Genomic DNA, 20,457 nt, shown 5'->3' on the forward strand with positions numbered 1-20,457 from the left:
TAATTGATCATCATAATTGAGGAACATAATTGATGTGTGGGTCTACACAGAGGGCCTGATTCATTTTTGTAAGTAAAGCAAAAGAGCAAGCAACTGGGCTAAACCATGCTGCAGGTGGGACTGATGTAATATCTTCAGACAGATTTAGATTTGGGTGGGGTGGCGATACCTCCCCCCCCCAAAAAAAAAAAAAACAACAACATTAGGCAGCCACCTCATGGGTGTGTTGGAAGAGGTACTAAGCTGCTAATTACTTTTTAAAATGTTGACAGTTACATCCAAGTCATTGGTAACTGAAGTAATTGAAAATTTCAATAGTTAGAATTCTTTAACATTCTATGTAAGAGCCGATAGCTCAATGAATAGAGTGTCTGACAATGCCACATGCAATGGGTATGAATCCTGGGTATGTCAGCATCTTGAAATGTAATAATGGACAGTGTAACTGACTAACAAAGAGCTCTCAAGTTAAGTTCACGAATGCTGTGTAAGTATTAGGGACAAAAGGGGTGGAGGAAGAAGACAGGGGCGGTCAGGGGATGCCGGGCTTCAAAAAGGGATAAGCTGCAAGTGAAAGTAATTAAAACAAATAATTTGCAAGTGCTGCCAACAGCGCCCCCTATCCTGCAGCGCTATGTGCAGTGGCACACTCCGCACACACCTAGTTAAGCCCTTGCTTAACACATAGAAATAAGAAACTTTTAATCTTTAGATATACTGTAACATACATTTACATTTGTAAATGGGATAAGAAGAGGATTCTCTCACCTTGTGTTTCTCCCCATCCAGTTACATAACATTCAGACTTATCTGGTACAACATAATTATGAGGTGGCAAGCAAGCAGGCAGGACTTCATCTGTGATTAGAGCTGGGCTATAAAAGAAATACGATTTAATGTGTTATTCTTTTTTTTCTCTCAATAACTTAACAGACTTTTGGGTTTAAACGTCATGTACAATATATCTGTGTTTGTTATTGACGTAAAGTAAGGTGGTCATACTGTAAACTGCAATGCTGCCTCTGTTCCGTAAAATGTAAGTGTGTTACTTGCTTTCTCTTTGTTAATGATGATCAGGTATTGTACAGTACAGATATCAAAAATAATCTTGAGAGAACTAATTTCGTTGCTTGACAAAATAAAGAAGCGCCTGTATATTCCATTATGAGAGTTTATCGGGTCACCCAGGGATACTAAGTCATACAAAACCTTTGACGTCTGTCTTATACATGCACCAATAGATTTTTATTGAGTAAATAGTAAATAACGTTGTTTTATGATGCTTAAAATATAAATTACTAATATCAAGGGTACCAAGGGAGGATTACTGATTACCCCCTTTGCTGCACCACACTTGTTGGAGGAGCAGGGAATCAGCTACTGAGGGGGACAAATGTTCCCCCTTTGCAGCACATATTACTTTTTTATTTTATATTTGGAGGGGGAGTGACCACGCCTCACAGATTTTGCCACGCCCCACCAGGACCCGGGCCCTTGTCTGTTCCAGATGGCCCTGACTGGAATTTTAGTTGTGTAATATAGTGCTCTGTGGATAAAAGGGTACATCTTTATATTAAGCAGGGGGCACTTACAGATATGCATGTTGAAATAGACCTGGGGGCTACAGCGCTCATGTCTTCTCAGAGCATCAGGAGCATACGCGTGAATAAAACAGGAAGGTCTTGTTTTTGGACTTCCCAAAAGAATGCCCGCGGGATTTCAAAGGGACAGTGTGTTAACGCAACCCCTGTCCCAGCAAAGTTTAATGGCGGGAAAAATATTGAGGGGGAAAAAATGTGCCAATGTTGCCCGAAAATATTCAGCACATTATGGACACTAATTCTGAATAGAGCCCAAGTGTTGTAGGAGAACCTGTTACCTTTTCAGCTTCAGTAAAGCAATATCGGCTTTTGTTGGTTCCAGAAATAACTTCTCTACATCTTTCATTTGCTTTGAAGGTTCAGAGCTGGTTTCTCTATGAATTCCAAGATATACTTTATAAGATGATGGCCTGTCTGAGCTGTTTAACAAATCAAGAGACAGAATTCAAGGAAAACAGTTATTTTCTGTTGGTAAATTAATTGTTGCCATTTGCAGCAAATCTTCTGTGATATTCGTTAAATATATATGACAAATAACAAAAAAATAACTACTCTATAAGCACAATATACAAACTACATTTTCTTCTTCAAGCAATATGCAATATTTTTTTGAAAGAATTATTAAATTGTGTTTATAAAAATTTCCGCTCAAATTTAATTTCAGCAATAAATCGCCTAAACCACTTCCTCAGAAAACTGGTAGGCCCATTAATTTTTCCTTAATTGGCACATCCACCCATCTGAGATTATGATGATTATTTAAATACACCAGCTTGATTTCAATTTGTGGGAGTGCCGCCTCGTCCTTTCTTTGAAAAAGACATTTGGTAACTATATATATTGTAACACTGTAGGGGTGCAAGGCGCCTTTTCCTGGGGAATATGGCAGCATGCAGCAGCTGAGGAACAACACAAGTCCAGTTTCCGGTACAACTGACCCCGGCCAGTTTTATTGAAACAGAAAATAAAACAAACCCCAAAATAAAAATACCTTGCCTGTCCGGCACTAACTAAACATAAGATATTCCTAACTGTCACTAAACAAAACACAGAGTTCTTCAGTACATACTGTATGGCTCACTTGCATCAGAAAGCGTGTCTCTCACACACAGATCCTGCAGCCTTCCCAGGCAGTCTGCCCATACTAATCAGGTTAGAAGCACTATATCACTCTTACACAGCTGAAACCCTGATTAGCCCTCTGTGAGGCCAAAGACCCGAACTGGGCCCAATGTCTAGAACTCGCCTTATCTCTCTCTCAGAGCCTTTACCCAACTTTTACAGCAAACTGAAAAGGTTCAGACAAAACAAAAAGCATTTTTCCTAGAAGTTAACATTTTCTAAAACATGTAAGACAAGAACCTGGGACAAATATACCTGCCCTCAAACACTATCCCAGTGTTCTTGTCACATATCCCCCTCCCCTGTTTCGACCTAGGGGCCGGAACACTTGTAGCCCCCAAACAGAAGATGCGAGACAATGCATCTGCGTTGGCCAATTGTGTTCCCGGTCTATGTTCGACAGTAAACTTAAAGTCCTGCAACGCTAGAAACCATCTAGTTACACGAGCATTCTTGCCTCTATTTACATACATCCATTTTAAAGGGGCATGGTCTGTCACTAGTCTGAATTGTCTACCCAAGAGGTAATATCTCAAGGTATCTAGTGCCCACTTAATGGCCAAAGCCTCCTTTTCCACAATGGCATACCTTTTTTCATGCTCATTGAGTTTCCTACTCAAATAAATGATAGGGTGTTCGTCCCCATCTCTGGTTTGGGACAGCACAGCACCTATCCCTACCTCTGAGGCATCTGTCTGTACCACAAATTCTTTTGAAAAATCTGGTGTTATCAACACCGGTTGTGAACACAAAGCCACTTTTAACGCTTGGAACGCCTTTTCTGCATCAGGGTTCCATTTCACCACATTTGACTGCTTCCCTTTGGTAAGGTCTGACAACGGCACCGCTGTGGTCGCAAAATTAGGAATAAACCGTCTATAGTACCCAGTAATTCCCAAAAAAGCCCTTACCTGTTTTTTATTCACTGGACGAGGCCAGTTTTGAATAGCATCAACTTTATTCAATTGGGGCCTAATCAGACCTCTGCCTATGGTGAAGCCCAAGTATTTGACCTCCTCCATTGCGAGGCAGCACTTCTTTGGGTTAGCAGTTAACCCTGCCTCTCTGATTGAGTCCAGTACTGCTTGTACTTTAACCAAATGGGACCCCCAGTCTGTACTGTGAATTACCACATCATCCAAATAGGCAGCTGCATATTTTCTATGGGGCCTCAAAATTTTATCCATCGCCCGTTGAAAGGTTGCTGGAGCCCCATGCAACCCAAAGGGTAACATCTTATACTGGTACAGCCCCTCCGGAACCGAAAAGGCTGTTTTTTCTTTGGCGCTATCAGATAAAGGTATTTGCCAGTAACCTTTGGTCAGGTCCAATGTGGTGAGAAACCTGGCTGTTCCCAGCCTTTCTACAAGCTCATCCACACGGGGCATGGGGTATGCGTCAAACTTGGACACCTCATTTAACTTACGAAAGTCATTACAGAAGCGTATGCTACCGTCGGGCTTCGGGATGAGCACTATGGGACTGGACCACTCACTGTTAGACTCCTCTATGACTCCAAGTTCTAACATGGTTTTAACTTCCTTAGAAATAGCTTCTCGCTGAGCTTCAGGAATCCTATATGGCTTTAAATGAACCCTGACCCCTGGTTCTGTGACAATGTCATGTTTTATTATGGTCGTTCGGCCAGGCAGCTCTGAAAATACCTCCCTATTTTGGACGAGAAATTCTTTAACCTGATTGTTCTGATCAGCTGATAATGTCTCTGACACCTTCACTGCGGGAAGCAACCGGGGTGAAGACACCGAAGGGCAAGGCTCCGCTGACAGAGACAACCTATCTTTCCAGGGTTTGATTAAGTTAACATGGTAGATCTGTTCGGGTTTTCTCTTTCCCGGCTGGTATACTTTGTAATTAACCTCATTCACTTTTTCCCTAATCTCAAATGGACCCTGCCATTTAGCTAGGAATTTGCTTTCCACAGTGGGTACCAAAACAAGAACTCTATCTCCAGGAGCAAATTCCCGTATCTTGGCACTCCGGTTATAGACCCTCTGTTGAGCACTTTGGGCCTGTTCCATGTGCTCTCTGACAACAGGTACCACGGCTGCAATCCTATCCTGCATTTGTGTTACATGCTCAATAACGCTTCTATAAGGAGTGGGCTGTCCTTCCCACGTCTCTTTGGCAATATCCAACAGCCCTCTGGGGTGTCTACCATACAACAAATCAAATGGAGAAAATCCCGTAGAGGACTGAGGAACTTCTCTGATGGCCATTAACAAGTAGGGCAACAAACAATCCCAGTTTTTCCCATCTCTCTCAACAACCTTTTTTAACATACTTTTTAATGTTTTATTAAACCTTTCCACCAACCCGTCAGTTTGGGGATGGTAGATGGACGTCCTGAGGTGAGTGACCTTAAATAACTTGCACAATTCTTTCATGATCCTTGACATAAATGGAGTACCTTGGTCAGTCAAAATTTCTTTTGGTATTCCCACTCTACTAAATACCTGCACCAGCTCCCTAGCTATCGCCTTGGTTGTGATAGTGCGTAAAGGGACAGCCTCAGGATATCGAGTGGCATAGTCCATAATTACCAGGATATACTGATGGCCCCGAGCAGACTTTAACAAGGGCCCCACGAGATCCATGGCTATTCTGTCAAACGGGACCTCTATAATAGGCATGGGAACTAGTGGGCTCCTGAAATGGGGTCTAGGGGCATGATACTGGCATTCAGGACAGGAAGAACAATATTCAGACACTTCTTTATAAACCCCTGGCCAAAAGAACCTTTGTAAAACTCTTTCAGTGGTTTTTTCTGCCCCTAAATGTCCTGCGGTAACGTGACTATGAGCTAAATCTAGTACCGTTCTCCGATAAGGCTGGGGAACTACCAGCTGTTCCACCACATCCTCACCCCTTTTGACAATGTGGTACAAGAGCTCATTACAGATGGCCATGTGGGGATACGTAACCCTGTCACCTGGTACCACAGGTTCCCCATTAACAATCTTAACATTCTCTCTAGCCTTTATTAAGGTAGGATCCTTTAACTGTTCAGACGCAAACAGATCCTTCTTTACCTCCAGGTCAGGCACGCTTTCAGTTCTAACTACTATGTCTCTGTTCCCGGCAAGAGGGTCCTCACTGGACTCCCCATCTGTCACTTCCCCAGCCAAACTAGCAAAAGGCAAAGGGCCAGAAAGTTCCGAAGACCCACGTATATCCATAAAATCACCGGTATTATCAACTGGCTTTTTACTTCTCACATCTGTTGATAACCGTGATTCCCACAGTTTCCAAAAATGAGGAAAATCCCTCCCTATTATGGCCTCATGCACCAAGGTAGGGACCAGTCCCACTTTAACCATTGCTGACCCACAACAAGTTTCTATATTCACCTCAGCAGTGGCATAATGTTGGGTATCCCCATGTATGCAAGTTACCCCAATAGGTATTTGCTGGACCTTTAAGGGGTTCACTAACCCAGCTTTCACGAGGGTAACTAAACTTCCTGAATCTAGCAAGGCCTCTACCCGGTTACCCTCTAAGAACACATCACACATTTGTTTTTCCAGCTCAGGTGAAGGTACCACAGTACAGGCTAACCTAGCAAAGAAAGACATTCTGCGACATTCAAAGGCAGCATCACATTGCATGGGTTCTTGCGTGACTGGGCAATTGGCAATAACATGACCTGGCATACCACACCTAAAACATTTAACCACACGATTATCAACCCATTTGGGCAGCATAGACCGTTCTAGCCCCATTGGCCTGTTTCCAGGGCCAGTGTTTACAGTCTCTCCAGCCTTGCGTTCTCTTAACCGCCCAGCAACGTTTTCCCACGGAACAGTCTTACCAGTCTTTACTGAAGGGCGCTGTCGAGGATCTATGGGTTGCTGGGTGGTCATCAGTAGTTCCTCTGCTGCCAAATACCTCTCTACCATGTCCACTAATTGGTCAGCAGTACCCGGGTTTCCATGGCTCACCCACTTGCGCAGGACCATGGGCAAAGATCTCAAGTAGCGGTCCATGACGACTCTTTCCACCATCTGGGGACCAGTTAATGTCTCTGGCTGTAGCCATTTTTTTGTTAGCTGAATAAGGTCGTGCATCTGGGAGCGCGGAGGCTTCTCCATGGCGTACAGCCAACGGTGCACCCGTTGTGCTCGTACTGACAGCGTGACTCCCAGGCGGGTCAGGATCTCAGTCTTTAGTTTATCATAGTCCCGAGCCTCAGCAGGGCTTAAATCAAAGTAAGCTTTTTGGGGCTCACCTGACAGGAAAGGTGCCAGCAGACTGGCCCACTGTGCTTTCGGCCAGTTCTCACGCTCGGCAGTCCTTTCAAACGTGGTCAGATAGGCCTCCACATCATCAGCCTCTGTCATTTTCTGCAGGAAGTGACTGGCCCGTATAGAACTAGAGCTGGTTGGAGCACTGACGGCCACATCTCCAACCCGAGCTGCAAGTCTCTGCACCACTTCTGCTAAGGCCTCTCTATCCTGACGCTGTTGCCTGTAAAGTTCATCAACAACTGCCTGCTGTTGTCTCTTATTTTCCTCCATTGCCACCTGCTGCTGTCTGTTGGCCTCCTGCTGTAGTCTCCAATTTTCCTCCATTGCCACCTGCTGTTGTCTCCTATTTTCCTCCATTGCCACCTGCTGCTGTCGGTTGGCCTCCTGCTGAGCCGCTGTAGCTTGCAGCAAGGCTTTAAGCAGATCCTCCATGTCGACAGATTTTTCAGGCGGCTTTGTAGCTGCTTTCACCCAGGACATATACCAAACCCTCAGGGGTGAGTCTCAGTAACTTCACACTGGGCTGTATCTGCATAAACCACCGTTTTCTGCAGGCCTCACAAAGCTGCTGCTTTCACTTATGCGCAGAACGGTGTGCTCGCATTCTCCACCAAGTTGTAACACTGTAGGGGTGCAAGGCGCCTTTTCCTGGGGAATATGGCAGCATGCAGCAGCTGAGGAACAACACAAGTCCAGTTTCCGGTACAACTGACCCCGGCCAGTTTTATTGAAACAGAAAATAAAACAAACCCCAAAATAAAAATACCTTGCCTGTCCGGCACTAACTAAACATAAGATATTCCTAACTGTCACTAAACAAAACACAGAGTTCTTCAGTACATACTGTATAGCTTACTTGCATCAGAAAGCGTGTCTCTCACACACAGATCCTGCAGCCTTCCCAGGCAGTCTGCCCATACTAATCAGGTTAGAAGCACTATATCACTCTTACACAGCTGAAACCCTGATTAGCCCTCTGTGAGGCCAAAGACCCGAACTGGGCCCAATGTCTAGAACTCGCCTTATCTCTCTCTCAGAGCCTTTACCCAGCTTTTACAGCAAACTGAAAAGGTTCAGACAAAACAAAAAGCATTTTTCCTAGAAGTTAACATTTTCTAAAACATGTAAGACAAGAACCTGGGACAAATATACCTGCCCTCAAACACTATCCCAGTGTTCTTGTCACAATATATATATATATATATATATAAATATATATATATTCCTATATGTATATGGGGGGCACCAGCATTTTATCATGCCTCCGGGCGACTGGGGCGAACTTACGCCACTGATTAGCGGGCTTTGAGGTTAGCGGTTAGTTGCTCTACGTGACAATGTGAGCTTTGCTGCAGCTGCCTAACACAGTTATGTGCTCTGGTGACTGGCAAGAGGGGGAAGGAAGTGGCAGTTCTATACCTCTCTATTATTACCCTGCTTCGCCACACTTTCCTATAATAAATAAGATACACTAGATGCCCTAGTGTACCCTAACGTTGCTGGAAACTTGGATTGCTCACATGTATCACAGATCATACTTCCTGAAGTGTAATCTGGTGACTGGTGTTCCGTGTCTCTGAATTATTATACAGCAATGTCTATGGGAATTATGCTCAATGCTGTGGATGATTCCTGCTGCTGTGTCTGTGTGCGGCTACATTGCATGAGAGTGTTTACATACCTCAGCAATCCTCCACCAATAATCTGCCTATTGCTCCTTGTACACTCCCCCGAATCTGTGTGGGTGTGGTGAGTCGTGTGGGTGTGGTCAGTGCTGTGTGGGTGTGGTCAGTGCTGTGTGGGTGTGTACACCCCTACACTATCAGATGCATTGTCTCACAAAATACATAAAAAAAAGAAAAATTGCAGAATTTTGTGAGAAAACTAGAAATACAATTGTAATACTTATGATTTATGGCTGACCGTGTAGACAGCAAGGTGGCTAGTTTTCATTATACTGTCATGATGATGGGCTTAATTTTATGTGGAGGTCTTGGCTTTTGGTTACTATTAGGGCTCTTGCTTTTAAACATCAGCAGATTTGGTGTCCAGTCTGATGAGTGGCAGCTGATGGAGATTGACAGCTGGTTGGGAAGAGGCCCGTTCTGTCAGCAGGTGCTGATGACGAGGTGTACACTAAGAAGGGTGGACAGCTATAGTGACTGACATCCGGCTGTGTAGAAGGCCCGGACTGTGGGGGAGATGTACTAAGCCTTGGGGAGTGATAAAGTGGAGAGAGATAAAGTGCCAGCCAATCAGTTTTTAACTGACATGTTACCGGCTGTGTTAAAAAATGTCAGTTAGGAGCTGACTGGTTGGTAGTTTCTCTCCACCTTATTATTCTGCAAGGCTTAGTACATCTGTCCCTTTTTGCGGTAACCAGCGGCGGGTGTGAGTTGCGGGGGCGTGTCAGTTTAGATTGGTAGGCAATATGGGCTGTCCTTTAGGCGAGCAGAGCTCAGGTATCAGCGGCTGTCACTGCTGCTCCGCTCTCTGGGTAACCAGAGATCCTGCGCTCACAGACACAGCTTCTTTTCCTCCTGGATACTCGGATTCTCCTGGCCAATGTACCCAGTTCCCAGCACCGCTCTCTGGAAACTTCAACACCTGTCACCAAGAAACTTCAAGACTTGTGCACATCACCCTTGCCATCCGCCCTACATGCATTAACAGGGCACCAGCATAAGCACGAGTGCCACTGGAAAGTTCTCCATCCCCCAATGTTCAGGTGACCATTAGTGTCCACTCAATATATCCCAGTGAGTCCTTTAGTCCACAGTCACTTTTCCCTACTATATAAATACTTTAAATTAAAATATTATTACATTAATTACTAAATTGTCATGATTAATAATAAATTCATATTTTATTTTTTAAAATCTATATAATCCTAAACAATTTATTACAAAACAGCAAAAATATTTTGATATGAAACATAAAAGGGTCACAGTTATAACAGACTCTCTGGCCCTGGTGGTGCTGCTGTACAGTGCCTAGAAGCATGATATCATAGTAACTAAGCTTCATGGGTCCTAGTACTACTCTCAGCTACTGGCAGGAACTGTGGCGTAGTGTCTGCATCAGTGTCTGGGAAGCAGGCATTGTGGGTTCAAGACCCACCCCGACCACTTCGCCTGGAATGCTACCTGGGAGTGTGATAAGATCTGGCACTCCTACTCGGGAGTGTGGTAAGCATTAGCATGCCTCAGACCGGGAAGAGTGGTAAGTCCTAGCACACCTCTGACAGGGTGGCCCCCGAGTTGAGTCGCAGGGCGTAGATCTCGAACCTGGAACCCAGATACATTTTTATTCCTGACATTAAAAAAAACCCGGACCCGGACAAAAGGGGCATCAGTTGGATTTAGACAAAATATTAAAACATGAAATTCTAATAACTAAAAATATTTTTATTGCCCCTGCTCAAGTTATGACCCTTTGTGGAGTGATGAAGTCAATTTGCCCACTCACCTATCTGATCTAATTAGGAGTATTGCTCTTTTCCAGGTTATAGAAATTGTTTATCATGGACTTTTGTTTCTTAAAATAATGTTAAATTAGTCCCCTTGATAGTAAATTAACTATAAGATCATTCGGGTATAAAGCAATAAATATGTTAATTAAAATAAATATGAGAAGAGGAAAATTTTATTTTAAAACCCTAGTGGGGTTCGAACCTGTGACCAAAGGTGAAGTATTACAGCGCATTAACCCACATAACATTTAGCAGCGCCCCATAACATTATGGAGACCTGGAGACCAATAAAACTATATAAAACCCTAGGGTCACTTTTCGACTGCCAAAAGGGCAGCAGCTGGCATACTGATTTATACATGGGCTCTGCCAGAGCCGGCCCTAAACTTAGGCAAACTAGGCAAATGCCTAGGGCATTTGGAATGCCATGGTGCACAAGCAGATTCTGCTGCTTAAAATGATATGCAGCATGTCTATATTCTGTGTGTGACTGTGGCTGTATCTGCATATGAAATGCTACATTACAGTGTATTCCTGGAAGTCACTGTAACATAGCATTTCATATGCAGATACAGCCACAGTGGCACACAGAATATAGGCATGCTACATATCATTTTAATAAGTAGAAGCTGCTTGTACGTTCTAGTCATGTGGGAATGAAAATTAGGTGCATTTTCTGCAAAAAAAGGTGCCCAACGTTAGCAGAGCTGGACGGGAGCTGCATGGCATATTGAGGCAAGATGTATGAGGACACATCTGTATCCAAGCAAACAAAGGTTTGGCATAATGTGTAAGGTGTATTATGTTTATAAGGACATTAATAATGTGTGTCATATGTGTATGGGGCATTACTGTGTGGTATTATGTGTAGAAAGGCATTACTAATGTGTGGCATTATGTGTATAAGGTGCTCTACTGTGTGGCGTAATGTATAGAAAAGGCACTACTGTGTGGTCTAATGTGAATAAAGAGCAATGTGGTGTAGTGTAATTTGATTTGGGGGCACTATTGTGTGGCCATGCCTATTCCCAAAAGAACACGCCCCTTTTTGGGCTACGTGTTGAATGTGCGCACTGTTCCTATTCAAAATATAGGGGGTAGAAGCACCAAAATGAGGACTGCTATGACTGAGGGGTGATGGTAAAGGGGTGCAGGGTCAGAGGCGGAACTAGCAGTGGTGCTAGGGGGCACCAGCCAAAATCTTGCCTAAGGCATTATATTGATGCCTCTGGCTATTAGAGGGTGTAATGTGACTCAACCATGTAATGCCCCTACAGACTCGGCGATCCGCTGCCGAGCTGCCCGACAGCGGATATGGCCGACAGGGGAGGGGTGGGGGTGACGTGGGAGTGAAGTCTCTTCAGCCCCCCGTCACCCGTCCCCCTAGCAATGCATGCTAATATAGATGAGATTGCCCATGTTGGCCTGCATGCATAAGCGACAGGGCACCAACGATGAATGAGCGCAGGGCCACGGATCGTTCATCGTTGGTGCCTACACACTGCACGATGTGAACGAGTTCTCGTTCATTAATGAACAAGAACGTTCATATCATGCAGTGTTGTCTACCAGTGTGTAGAGCCCTTAAGTGTTATTACTGTGGTCCCAAGAAACAATAAACTAATGTGTGTGACATGTATAATGAACCCTGCAGAAAGTGGGGAGAATGCTTACTTTGCTGCAATTGCATCACAAAATACTGACTAAAAAAGTTTACGATATATGTTGATCAGTGTCAGTTTCCTGTGCTCCTGTTTTACGCCAGACATACAGTACAATGCAAAAGTTTTAGGCAGGTGTGGAAAAAATTCTGCAAAGTAAGAATCCTCTGGGATGTGATCACAATGCGAATGTCCGCGCATGAACGCTGTATATTCTGCACATGCACAAACGGCTGAAAATCGTCCATTTCCGATTTTAGCAATATAACAACTTATGCTGAATTGAGTTCAGTATGGTATGCCGGCGGTCGGGCTCCCGGCAACCAGCATACCGGCGCCGGGAGCCCGACCGCCGGCTTACCGACAGTGTGGCGAGCGCAAATGAGCCCCTTGCGGGCTCGCTGTGCTCGCCACGCTACGGGCACGGTGGCGCGCTACGCTATTTTATTCTCCCTCCATGGGGGTCGTGGACCCCCACGAGGGAGATCAAGTGTTGGTATGCCGGCTGTCGGGATTCCGGCGCCGGTATACTGTGCGCCGGGATCCCGTCAGTTGGCATACTGAAGACCACCCGCTGAATTAGGCCCTTACACTGGTAAATTGTACATTAGGTGCTGTAAAATAAAGTTGTTATGAATTTGTAAAAGCAAAACAAAAATCTTAATGATAAATACTTGATATTGTTGAAACAAATACATCAGAGCTACCATAAAGGCAAGGGGAGATATGTATTTTACAATGGTCATTTATGCATTAATTCAATGATTGACTCAGATTAAACCATACAATTTTGCTAATGTCCTACCGTTCCAAGCAGTGTGCAGCAGTGAGAACCCATTGATGATCAATCAATGTTCCGCCACAGAAGTGTAGATGAAAACTGAAAAATAATGGAAACTAATCAAGAAGCTGATGACATAATGTTTTGTGTTTATTTTTAATATATGCATGGTCTGGTTTAGACTAAGCGAGACCCAGGGCAGAATGCAGTAGCACTTCATTCATACATGAACACTACATGCAGTTCCAAGAGTGTCATGATTTCTATACACACTGAACAAAAGGGAATCCGGAATATAGATCTACACTAAAAAGGTCTACAGTCAATGGGTCTACCACTAATGGTAGACAATGACATGCATTAGGATGACAGGGTCTAAAGATCGACAGGGTCAAAATGTCGACGTGACAATTGTCGACACACATGTTAGACACATGTTTTTTATTTTATTTTTTATTTTGTCCATCCATGTGGACTACGATTGGGAATAGCAACTTGCGGAAAGCGCAGTGGCAGCGAAGCGAGGCACCTTGCCTGAAGCCATGCGAGGGGACGTGGTACACTAATGGGGCTTGTTTGTACCAGAAAAGTGACAAAACACCCCCCAAACAAAATGTGTCTACCTTTTTTGTGTCGACCATTTACATGTCAACCTTTTAAACATGTTAAGCTTTTGACCTTTCCTACTGTCTACATATTCTATGTCGACCTTTTGACCCGGTCGACCTTTTGACCCTGTTTACAGAATCAGAGAGATTGTAGTGTGTTTTGCGTGGCCTACACATATACCATTCCTGTTGGGTGATATACCTCCCATTCAATTTGACTGAATGCACTTTAATCTGATAAAGAAATGATTATATAATCTCTGTGATTTCCACTGTACAGTTGTCTTTTGCTTCACTCCTGTGACTGTGATGAGAACAGGCTAATTGATAATAAAGGTTAAGCCCGCTTGGTATTCCTTCTTGTCAATAAATAATAAGCAAATATGTAACTGTAGTAATTATTTAATATGTTTTAAATGTTACACTGGCAAATGCAGGATTTCTAGAGTGGGTTTCCAAATGCAGTCCACAATCTCCCACTCTGCGGAAAATTGGAGCAAGTGCGGGAGTCTGGGAGAGCAGCAGAAGAACCTAGTAACGACCCTGGACATGAATGTAAACATTGGTCTTTTTATACACTGGACACTGTATGGATTGGAATACAGTATTAATACTTAACACTATAGATCAGAGCTGGCCAAACCAGTCCTCGAGATCTACCAACAGTTCACATTTTCCAGACCACCTAGCTGGTGCACAAGATGTGCTGCATTCATTCCTAACTGACAATTCTACAGATCTCCAGGAGGCCTGGAAAACATGAACTGTTGGTAGATCTCGAGGACCGGTTTGGCCAGCCCTGCTATAGATGGTCTATAGTATAGGTGGGTTGGGGCCACGTTATCGGCGTCCGGGATCCCGGCGGTCACCATCCTGATGCCGGGATCCCGGCCGCAGAATGCTGGCAGTGTGGGCGAACGAAACAAAGCTCGCCACAGGTTCTATTCCCACTCTATGGGTGTCATGGACTCCCACAAGTGGGAATAGTCCATTCTAGTCAACATACCGACTGTCGGTATCTGTAATGTTCGGGATGCAGGGGAAGGTTATGTGACCGTCGGTCACATAACTACATCTCGTATAGGCTGTATCAAACATATTTAAATAATATAAATAAGTGGTCAGGAAAAGGTTAAACATACCATAATAAATAAATACACAAACATTATAGAACCAGTACTGCACTTTCTAAGCACATATTCTCCCACCTCATGGTAAGGCTCCTGACTCTTCTTCCTGGTAGCTACTCTCTGGTCTCAGATTCACACACACAGCAAACTTGATAGAACCAACAGGCATGTGCAGCAGATCTCCTCTGTTCCTTAAACTGAATGATGTAGTGGCAGCTCTAGTAATATTATTATATATAATTGCTATTGTCATAATTTGAGCCACTTGCCAAGAGGAGGCGGTTTCCGGGTATCAGGAACCCCCTCCCCAGCATTTGCCTATGCGTTGTGCTTACATAGTTACATGTTACAAGGTGTATTCTTAGTTACCGCTAGCTTCCCTAATATGCACTCTAAAGGAGCTACCATTATTAGAAATTATTGCGGTACCCAGCCAATTAGCAGCACCTGAAGAGTTGTGCCAACAGAAACTTTGTTGGACTTACTGTTATGCAGTTGGACATACCACTGGGAACCAAACCAGAGATTTAAGAAGACACCACCCCTGTGGTTTAGTATAGAGTAAGGGTTACTGCTCCTATTGGTATGGGATCATGCTGTATCTTGATGTAGTTTATCATTCATGGTTCATCACTAGGTAACTGACCCTCTGATAGAGTAACAATGTATAAATCAAGCGCACAGTCTGAAACCTGACCAGTAGAGGAGGGAATGTGCCCTCAGGCAGTGGGGCCCATCTGGGATTTGCCATGTAACACTGTGGGTCAGTCCGACCCTGGGTCCAAATGATATTTCTGGAAAGGTGTATTTCTGCTTACTTCCAGCTCTGTATAGTTTTCAATTGACTTTGCCTATGGGAGAACCCCCCAATACAGTCCAGTAATGCCTTCTCAGTTGTTCATACTTGTTTATGTTTGGTTATGGAGAGTGAGCCGTGCAAAACCACACAAACTAAGTTTTACACACAGGCATACATTCAACTCCAGATTGTCCATTGCGTACCTGCCGTAAGAATGTGGCTAATCAACCAGATTATCACTCAGAGTGACAGGATGTTGAACACCCATTTAGGGTTAGGTATGTTTAGGCTTTAAGAAAAACACCCTAAATTATGGGAGGGCTTTATAGATTCGCTGAACGCCAGATAGACACCTGTTTTAGACATACCTCCTGGTATGAAACACGTATGCTCTTGGAAGACCCTCCAATAGTTTGGGCACAATCACATTGAATCCTATTTTTTCAGGAGATGACTCCGGAGAGAGGGGGGAGGTGGGGAAGACTGCCGACCATGCCTAGATGGGAGATCTATGGCTCTGTATTGAACCTCAATGCTTACATAGCTATGTTTTCCTGTAATTGTTAAAACTTGGTTTAGACAACCTGCTTCACCCACTTTACCAATATGTTTATCGTTTTTGATGTATGGAATATTTTGTGTCCAATTGTGCTCTGATGAATAAAGAGAATTAAAAAAGAAAAAGAAAAGAAAAGCACCCTAGCTACTGTTTCATAAGAGAACTGTGATCCTGAGTGTATGTTGTACAAAAAGTCTGTGCTTTTACCAACTGTTCACCTAATCTGGCACACCTGTTACCATTAGGAGGTTTAGGGGTATATTTATTAAAGTGCGGGTTTTTAGAAATGGAGATGTTGCCCATAGTAACCAATCAGAATCTACTAATCATTTATCTAGCACCTTCTAGAAGATAATAGCTATAATCTGAGTGGTTGCTATGGGCAATTTTTCCACTTCTGAAATTCCGAACTTTGATAAATATACACCAGAATCTCCTAATAACAGGTGTGTCAGATTCACACACTAGGATGCCTCCAGGTAAAACAGCCAGCTGGCAAAGTAAAGGAGCCTGGTATTTAACCAGGATCCTTGCAAAGGCTGAGTATATTTGTTGCCAGAAGGTGACATTGAATTAATAAGAAGTGTGTATGCTATATAGTGTACACTTTGGTGATAAAGATTACACCATATAAAGAAGAAGACTTCAATCCTTAGGGACAGATGTACTAAATCTTGGCGAGTGATAAAATGAAGAGAGATTATCTACCAGACAATCAGCTCCCAACTGCCATTTTTGAAACACAGCCTGTACCATGGCAGTTAGGAGCTGATTGGCTGCTACTTTATCACTCTTAGAGGCTTAGTACATCTGCCCCTTAGACTGATATCGGTTTAATAAATATGAGACTATGGGGGAGATGTTTCAATGCTTGGAGAGAAATAAATACCAACCAATTAGCTCATCACTCTCAGTTTTCTAGAATGTCAGTTAGAAGCTGGTTGTTTGATACAATATCGCTCTCCAAGGCTTGACACATCTACCCCTATGGCCGCTTACAAGTAATAAATGGATATTACAACTACAAGGTTCAAGGTTATTTTTGTGTCTCCTTTGTATTGGAATTAACTGTCTTATCACCACTAATTGTTATATTGTCGTGGATTGCACTACATATCCTGGCACTGACATTGGTTGATTATTAAGCATTGACAATTAAGTGACTATTGCATCCTCAATTGTGATGGATGTCACTAATTATCAGTCTCACCAATGGACATAATCACTATGTCAATGATTGTCTCACACATATTTGAGCAATGTAATGTCCACACCATTTCATTGTTTTAAGCTTTCAAAGGCTACGGTACTGTACATCTGTTGTACATTGTTATACTTTATGTCTCAGATTATATTATTATTAACAATAAACTAGTTTTGTTTATTATCACTTGTAATGATTCACAGTTACAGGTGTTTATTATATATTTTTTTAACATTTTATATTATGTTTATATAGTGTATTTTCCTGAAATCTTATCTGCCATTCTTGTACATCTTATTCTCAGTTGCTGTTCCTACATTTTTTTCTTGTTTGAACTTTTATAGGATGTCTTGCAGCACTTGGTATAGCTTCTGAGCTTCTGTGTAGTTCATCTTTATTAAAATGTTTTTTCTACTCCTTTTTCGTGTGCTCAATATAGATGTCTATGCTTGCCCCCAAGCCCTTTGAATATTCATGAAGACTTATCATTTTTGTGGTGTTACACCAATATAGAATACAGCTATGTTTGACGATTATAAAGAGCAGAGAACATTTGAGGTTTACCTGGTTCGAAGGCTGATCTGCCATGGCCAAGAAAACGGATTTGCTTCACATCCACCTACAATTCTCCCAGTGCATTTCCTTTGTACTTTCTTTGATTTCCCACATTCAATTTCTGTTGAGGCTGAAAGGGGTAGACATTAAAGAGGTATCATTTATCAAATTACACCAACTTAGCAACAAAGTAAAATACTGTTTGTGACACAAATAATCCAATAAGGAATTCTGTGAAAAATGACTACACTCAAATGTATGGCTATTAGCTGTGGTGAGTTACCACAGCTAAAGGATTCCCCCGGAGCTATCCAATTAGTCCCAAAAATCTGCACTTATCGGGGATTCTGCTTTGCATGCCTCAGGCTCCCCGATAACCAGCCCCAGGAAACCCGTTATCAGCCGATAACACATGGGTCCACATTGTTATCATGGATCCCATGTGTTATCGGCCGAAAACGGGTTAATTACCACACTGTAATTGGATAGCCCATTAGCACTATCAGGTTAAAAAGCCTGTTATTACCGTGCAGTAAATCACAGCACATATTAGGATATTACCGGGTCTAACAGGGGAATTCCATTAGACCCGGTAATTTACTGCGTGTAAAAAAGGTGGTAGCCTATAGCCTTAACGCCCAGGGCTATTCAAATAGAGTCCCTTTTTTTCACACAGCAAATTACCCTGTTATCGGGCGTTAGCACATAGAATCCCGGATAAGTTCCTGGACATACAGTATGTGTTAACAGGGATTTATATGAGATTTCTTCTGAGACCCGAAAAGAAATCCCTGTTAACTGCAGTCTGCGGGTTGCATTCGGGGCTAATTGTATAGTCCCAGTGGATCAATTTCCCTGCGGTAAATTACAGTGCTTAATTCAATTCCCCCCCTTAAAGCTATATGGTCATAAAAATTGTTTTACATTTATATTAAACCTGTATGTAGTGAAAGCATCTATTATACAAATATACAATCTTAGCTGGGTACTCACTTGCTGATATAATGTTTGTACAGACGGTGAATGCTATATCGTCTTGACCATCAGCACATGAGTACAGCTGATATGTCTGAGAACGGCATCAGTTGATGTCAATATATCATGTCTGCCCTGTAGCACCACTAATGCTGATATGTCACGCAGATGTGTCCACTTGCATCTTTGCTGCTGCTAATGCACGCCATGGCATGCATGCTGTGATAGAGTGCACGCCGGTGGGCGCAGGCACTGCACTCGCACCCACTTTCCCATAGGGTGGCATGGTGCAAGCGGTGCCACAGAATGGCGCATTAAGTCACCTGCCATAATGCATTTGTCGCGCTGGAGGCAAAGGTGTAAGTGGACACAACTGTATATTAGTTCATCTGCCTGTATGGGTGACCCCCCAACTAAACAATATATCAGCCACAGAATCCTTTGAATATGATGTTACAAGAGGGTGGGCTGGTTGAAATGGGTCTACGGGCCAGACATATCAGGCAAATGATTGGTAAGTGTGTATGCACAAGATTGTTTGTACATAAAACTTATCAATCATTATATTGGTCGGTCAGTCAGCTGATCTGTCAGCCAAGTGTGTACCCAGCCTTAGACAAGGATTTGTTTTTAAACGTTAAACTAAAAACCAGTGCTGCATCCCTGCAGCTTTTCTTCTGTTGCCATTACAGTTGGTGACCTAAAATCAGGGTTTGTGCAGGGGTGCATCTTCCCCTCTAATGCTGGGTACACACCTAAAGACAGTCTAGGGAGCAATCATGGCATAACCAACGCGTTTCGTTCGCCTGACGGATGAAACGCGTTGGTTAGTCCATGATTGCTCCCTAGACTGACCTCCACACTTAAGTTAAGAACTTATTCTATGCATTTTATACATTCTTTTTTATTTTTCATTTTTAGATCTTTTTAATCTTCTTTCTACTTGAATTTGATTTTAAACAAATGTGTTTTATTAATTTTTTCTGCTTCAATTAGTAATTCTTGTCCTATGTAGAATACATTTATATATCTTTTTGAGAAATGTTTAATACTATCATATGTTCCTTTACACCTGACATCAGTGGTCGCTGATGCCCATATCCTCTCTTTCTATGTTAAATTCACAGCAGCTTACCACTGCTGATTAATTAAAGGGCCTGCTGACACCCTTTGTACCAAGGGAGTGTCATCCTTTGGATAGTTTTTACTTATATTATTAAGTAAGTCTTTCACAAGTGGTGCTGGTTTTTCTATTTTGTTTCTTATAGATAGATAGATAGATAGATAGATAGATAGATAGATAGATAGATAGATAGATAGATTTTATTATTATGTTTGTGTTTTGTCACATTGAAAAGACATGTAAAAAAAGAATTAGCTAGCCCAACAAAGCGTCAATTTTTATTTGACCCAGAATGGGGGAGAGCTAGGCATTAGAACTGCCCCATCTCTGGAAACATTTTTCTGTAGTGTTATGTGTTATAGAGGGTCTATTTACTAAGCCTTGGATGGAGATAAAGTGGACAGAGATAAAGTACCAGCCAATCAGCTCCTATCTACCATGTCACAAGCTGGGTTTGAAAAATGACAGTTAGGAGGTGATTGGCTGCTACTTTATCTCCGTCCACGTTATCTCCATCTTAGGCTTAATAGATAGACCCCATAGTCTGGTCCTATGTGAAACTCCCCGTGAGGTGTGTGTGTGTGTGTGTGTGTGTGTGTGTG

The 20,457-nt window shown here is 42.9% G+C and overlaps 1 protein-coding gene across 1 annotated transcript in view; it reads right to left on the reverse strand.

Moving 5' to 3' along the window:
* PLG (plasminogen) overlaps positions 1 to 20,457 on the reverse strand; it is a 189,630-nt gene that overhangs the window by 27,038 nt on the left and 142,135 nt on the right. The window contains exons 14-17 of the mRNA XM_063917521.1: positions 17,767 to 17,887; positions 12,927 to 13,001; positions 1,880 to 2,020; positions 769 to 875 (exon numbers count right to left, since the gene is read on the reverse strand). Of these exons, the coding sequence (XP_063773591.1) occupies positions 769 to 875; positions 1,880 to 2,020; positions 12,927 to 13,001; positions 17,767 to 17,887 (444 nt within the window). The remainder of the gene's footprint in view (positions 1 to 768; positions 876 to 1,879; positions 2,021 to 12,926; positions 13,002 to 17,766; positions 17,888 to 20,457) is intronic.

The sequence above is a fragment of the Pseudophryne corroboree genome, chromosome 4 (assembly GCF_028390025.1).
Source record: "Pseudophryne corroboree isolate aPseCor3 chromosome 4, aPseCor3.hap2, whole genome shotgun sequence".
In the NCBI taxonomy this organism is placed as follows: Eukaryota; Metazoa; Chordata; class Amphibia; order Anura; family Myobatrachidae; genus Pseudophryne; species Pseudophryne corroboree.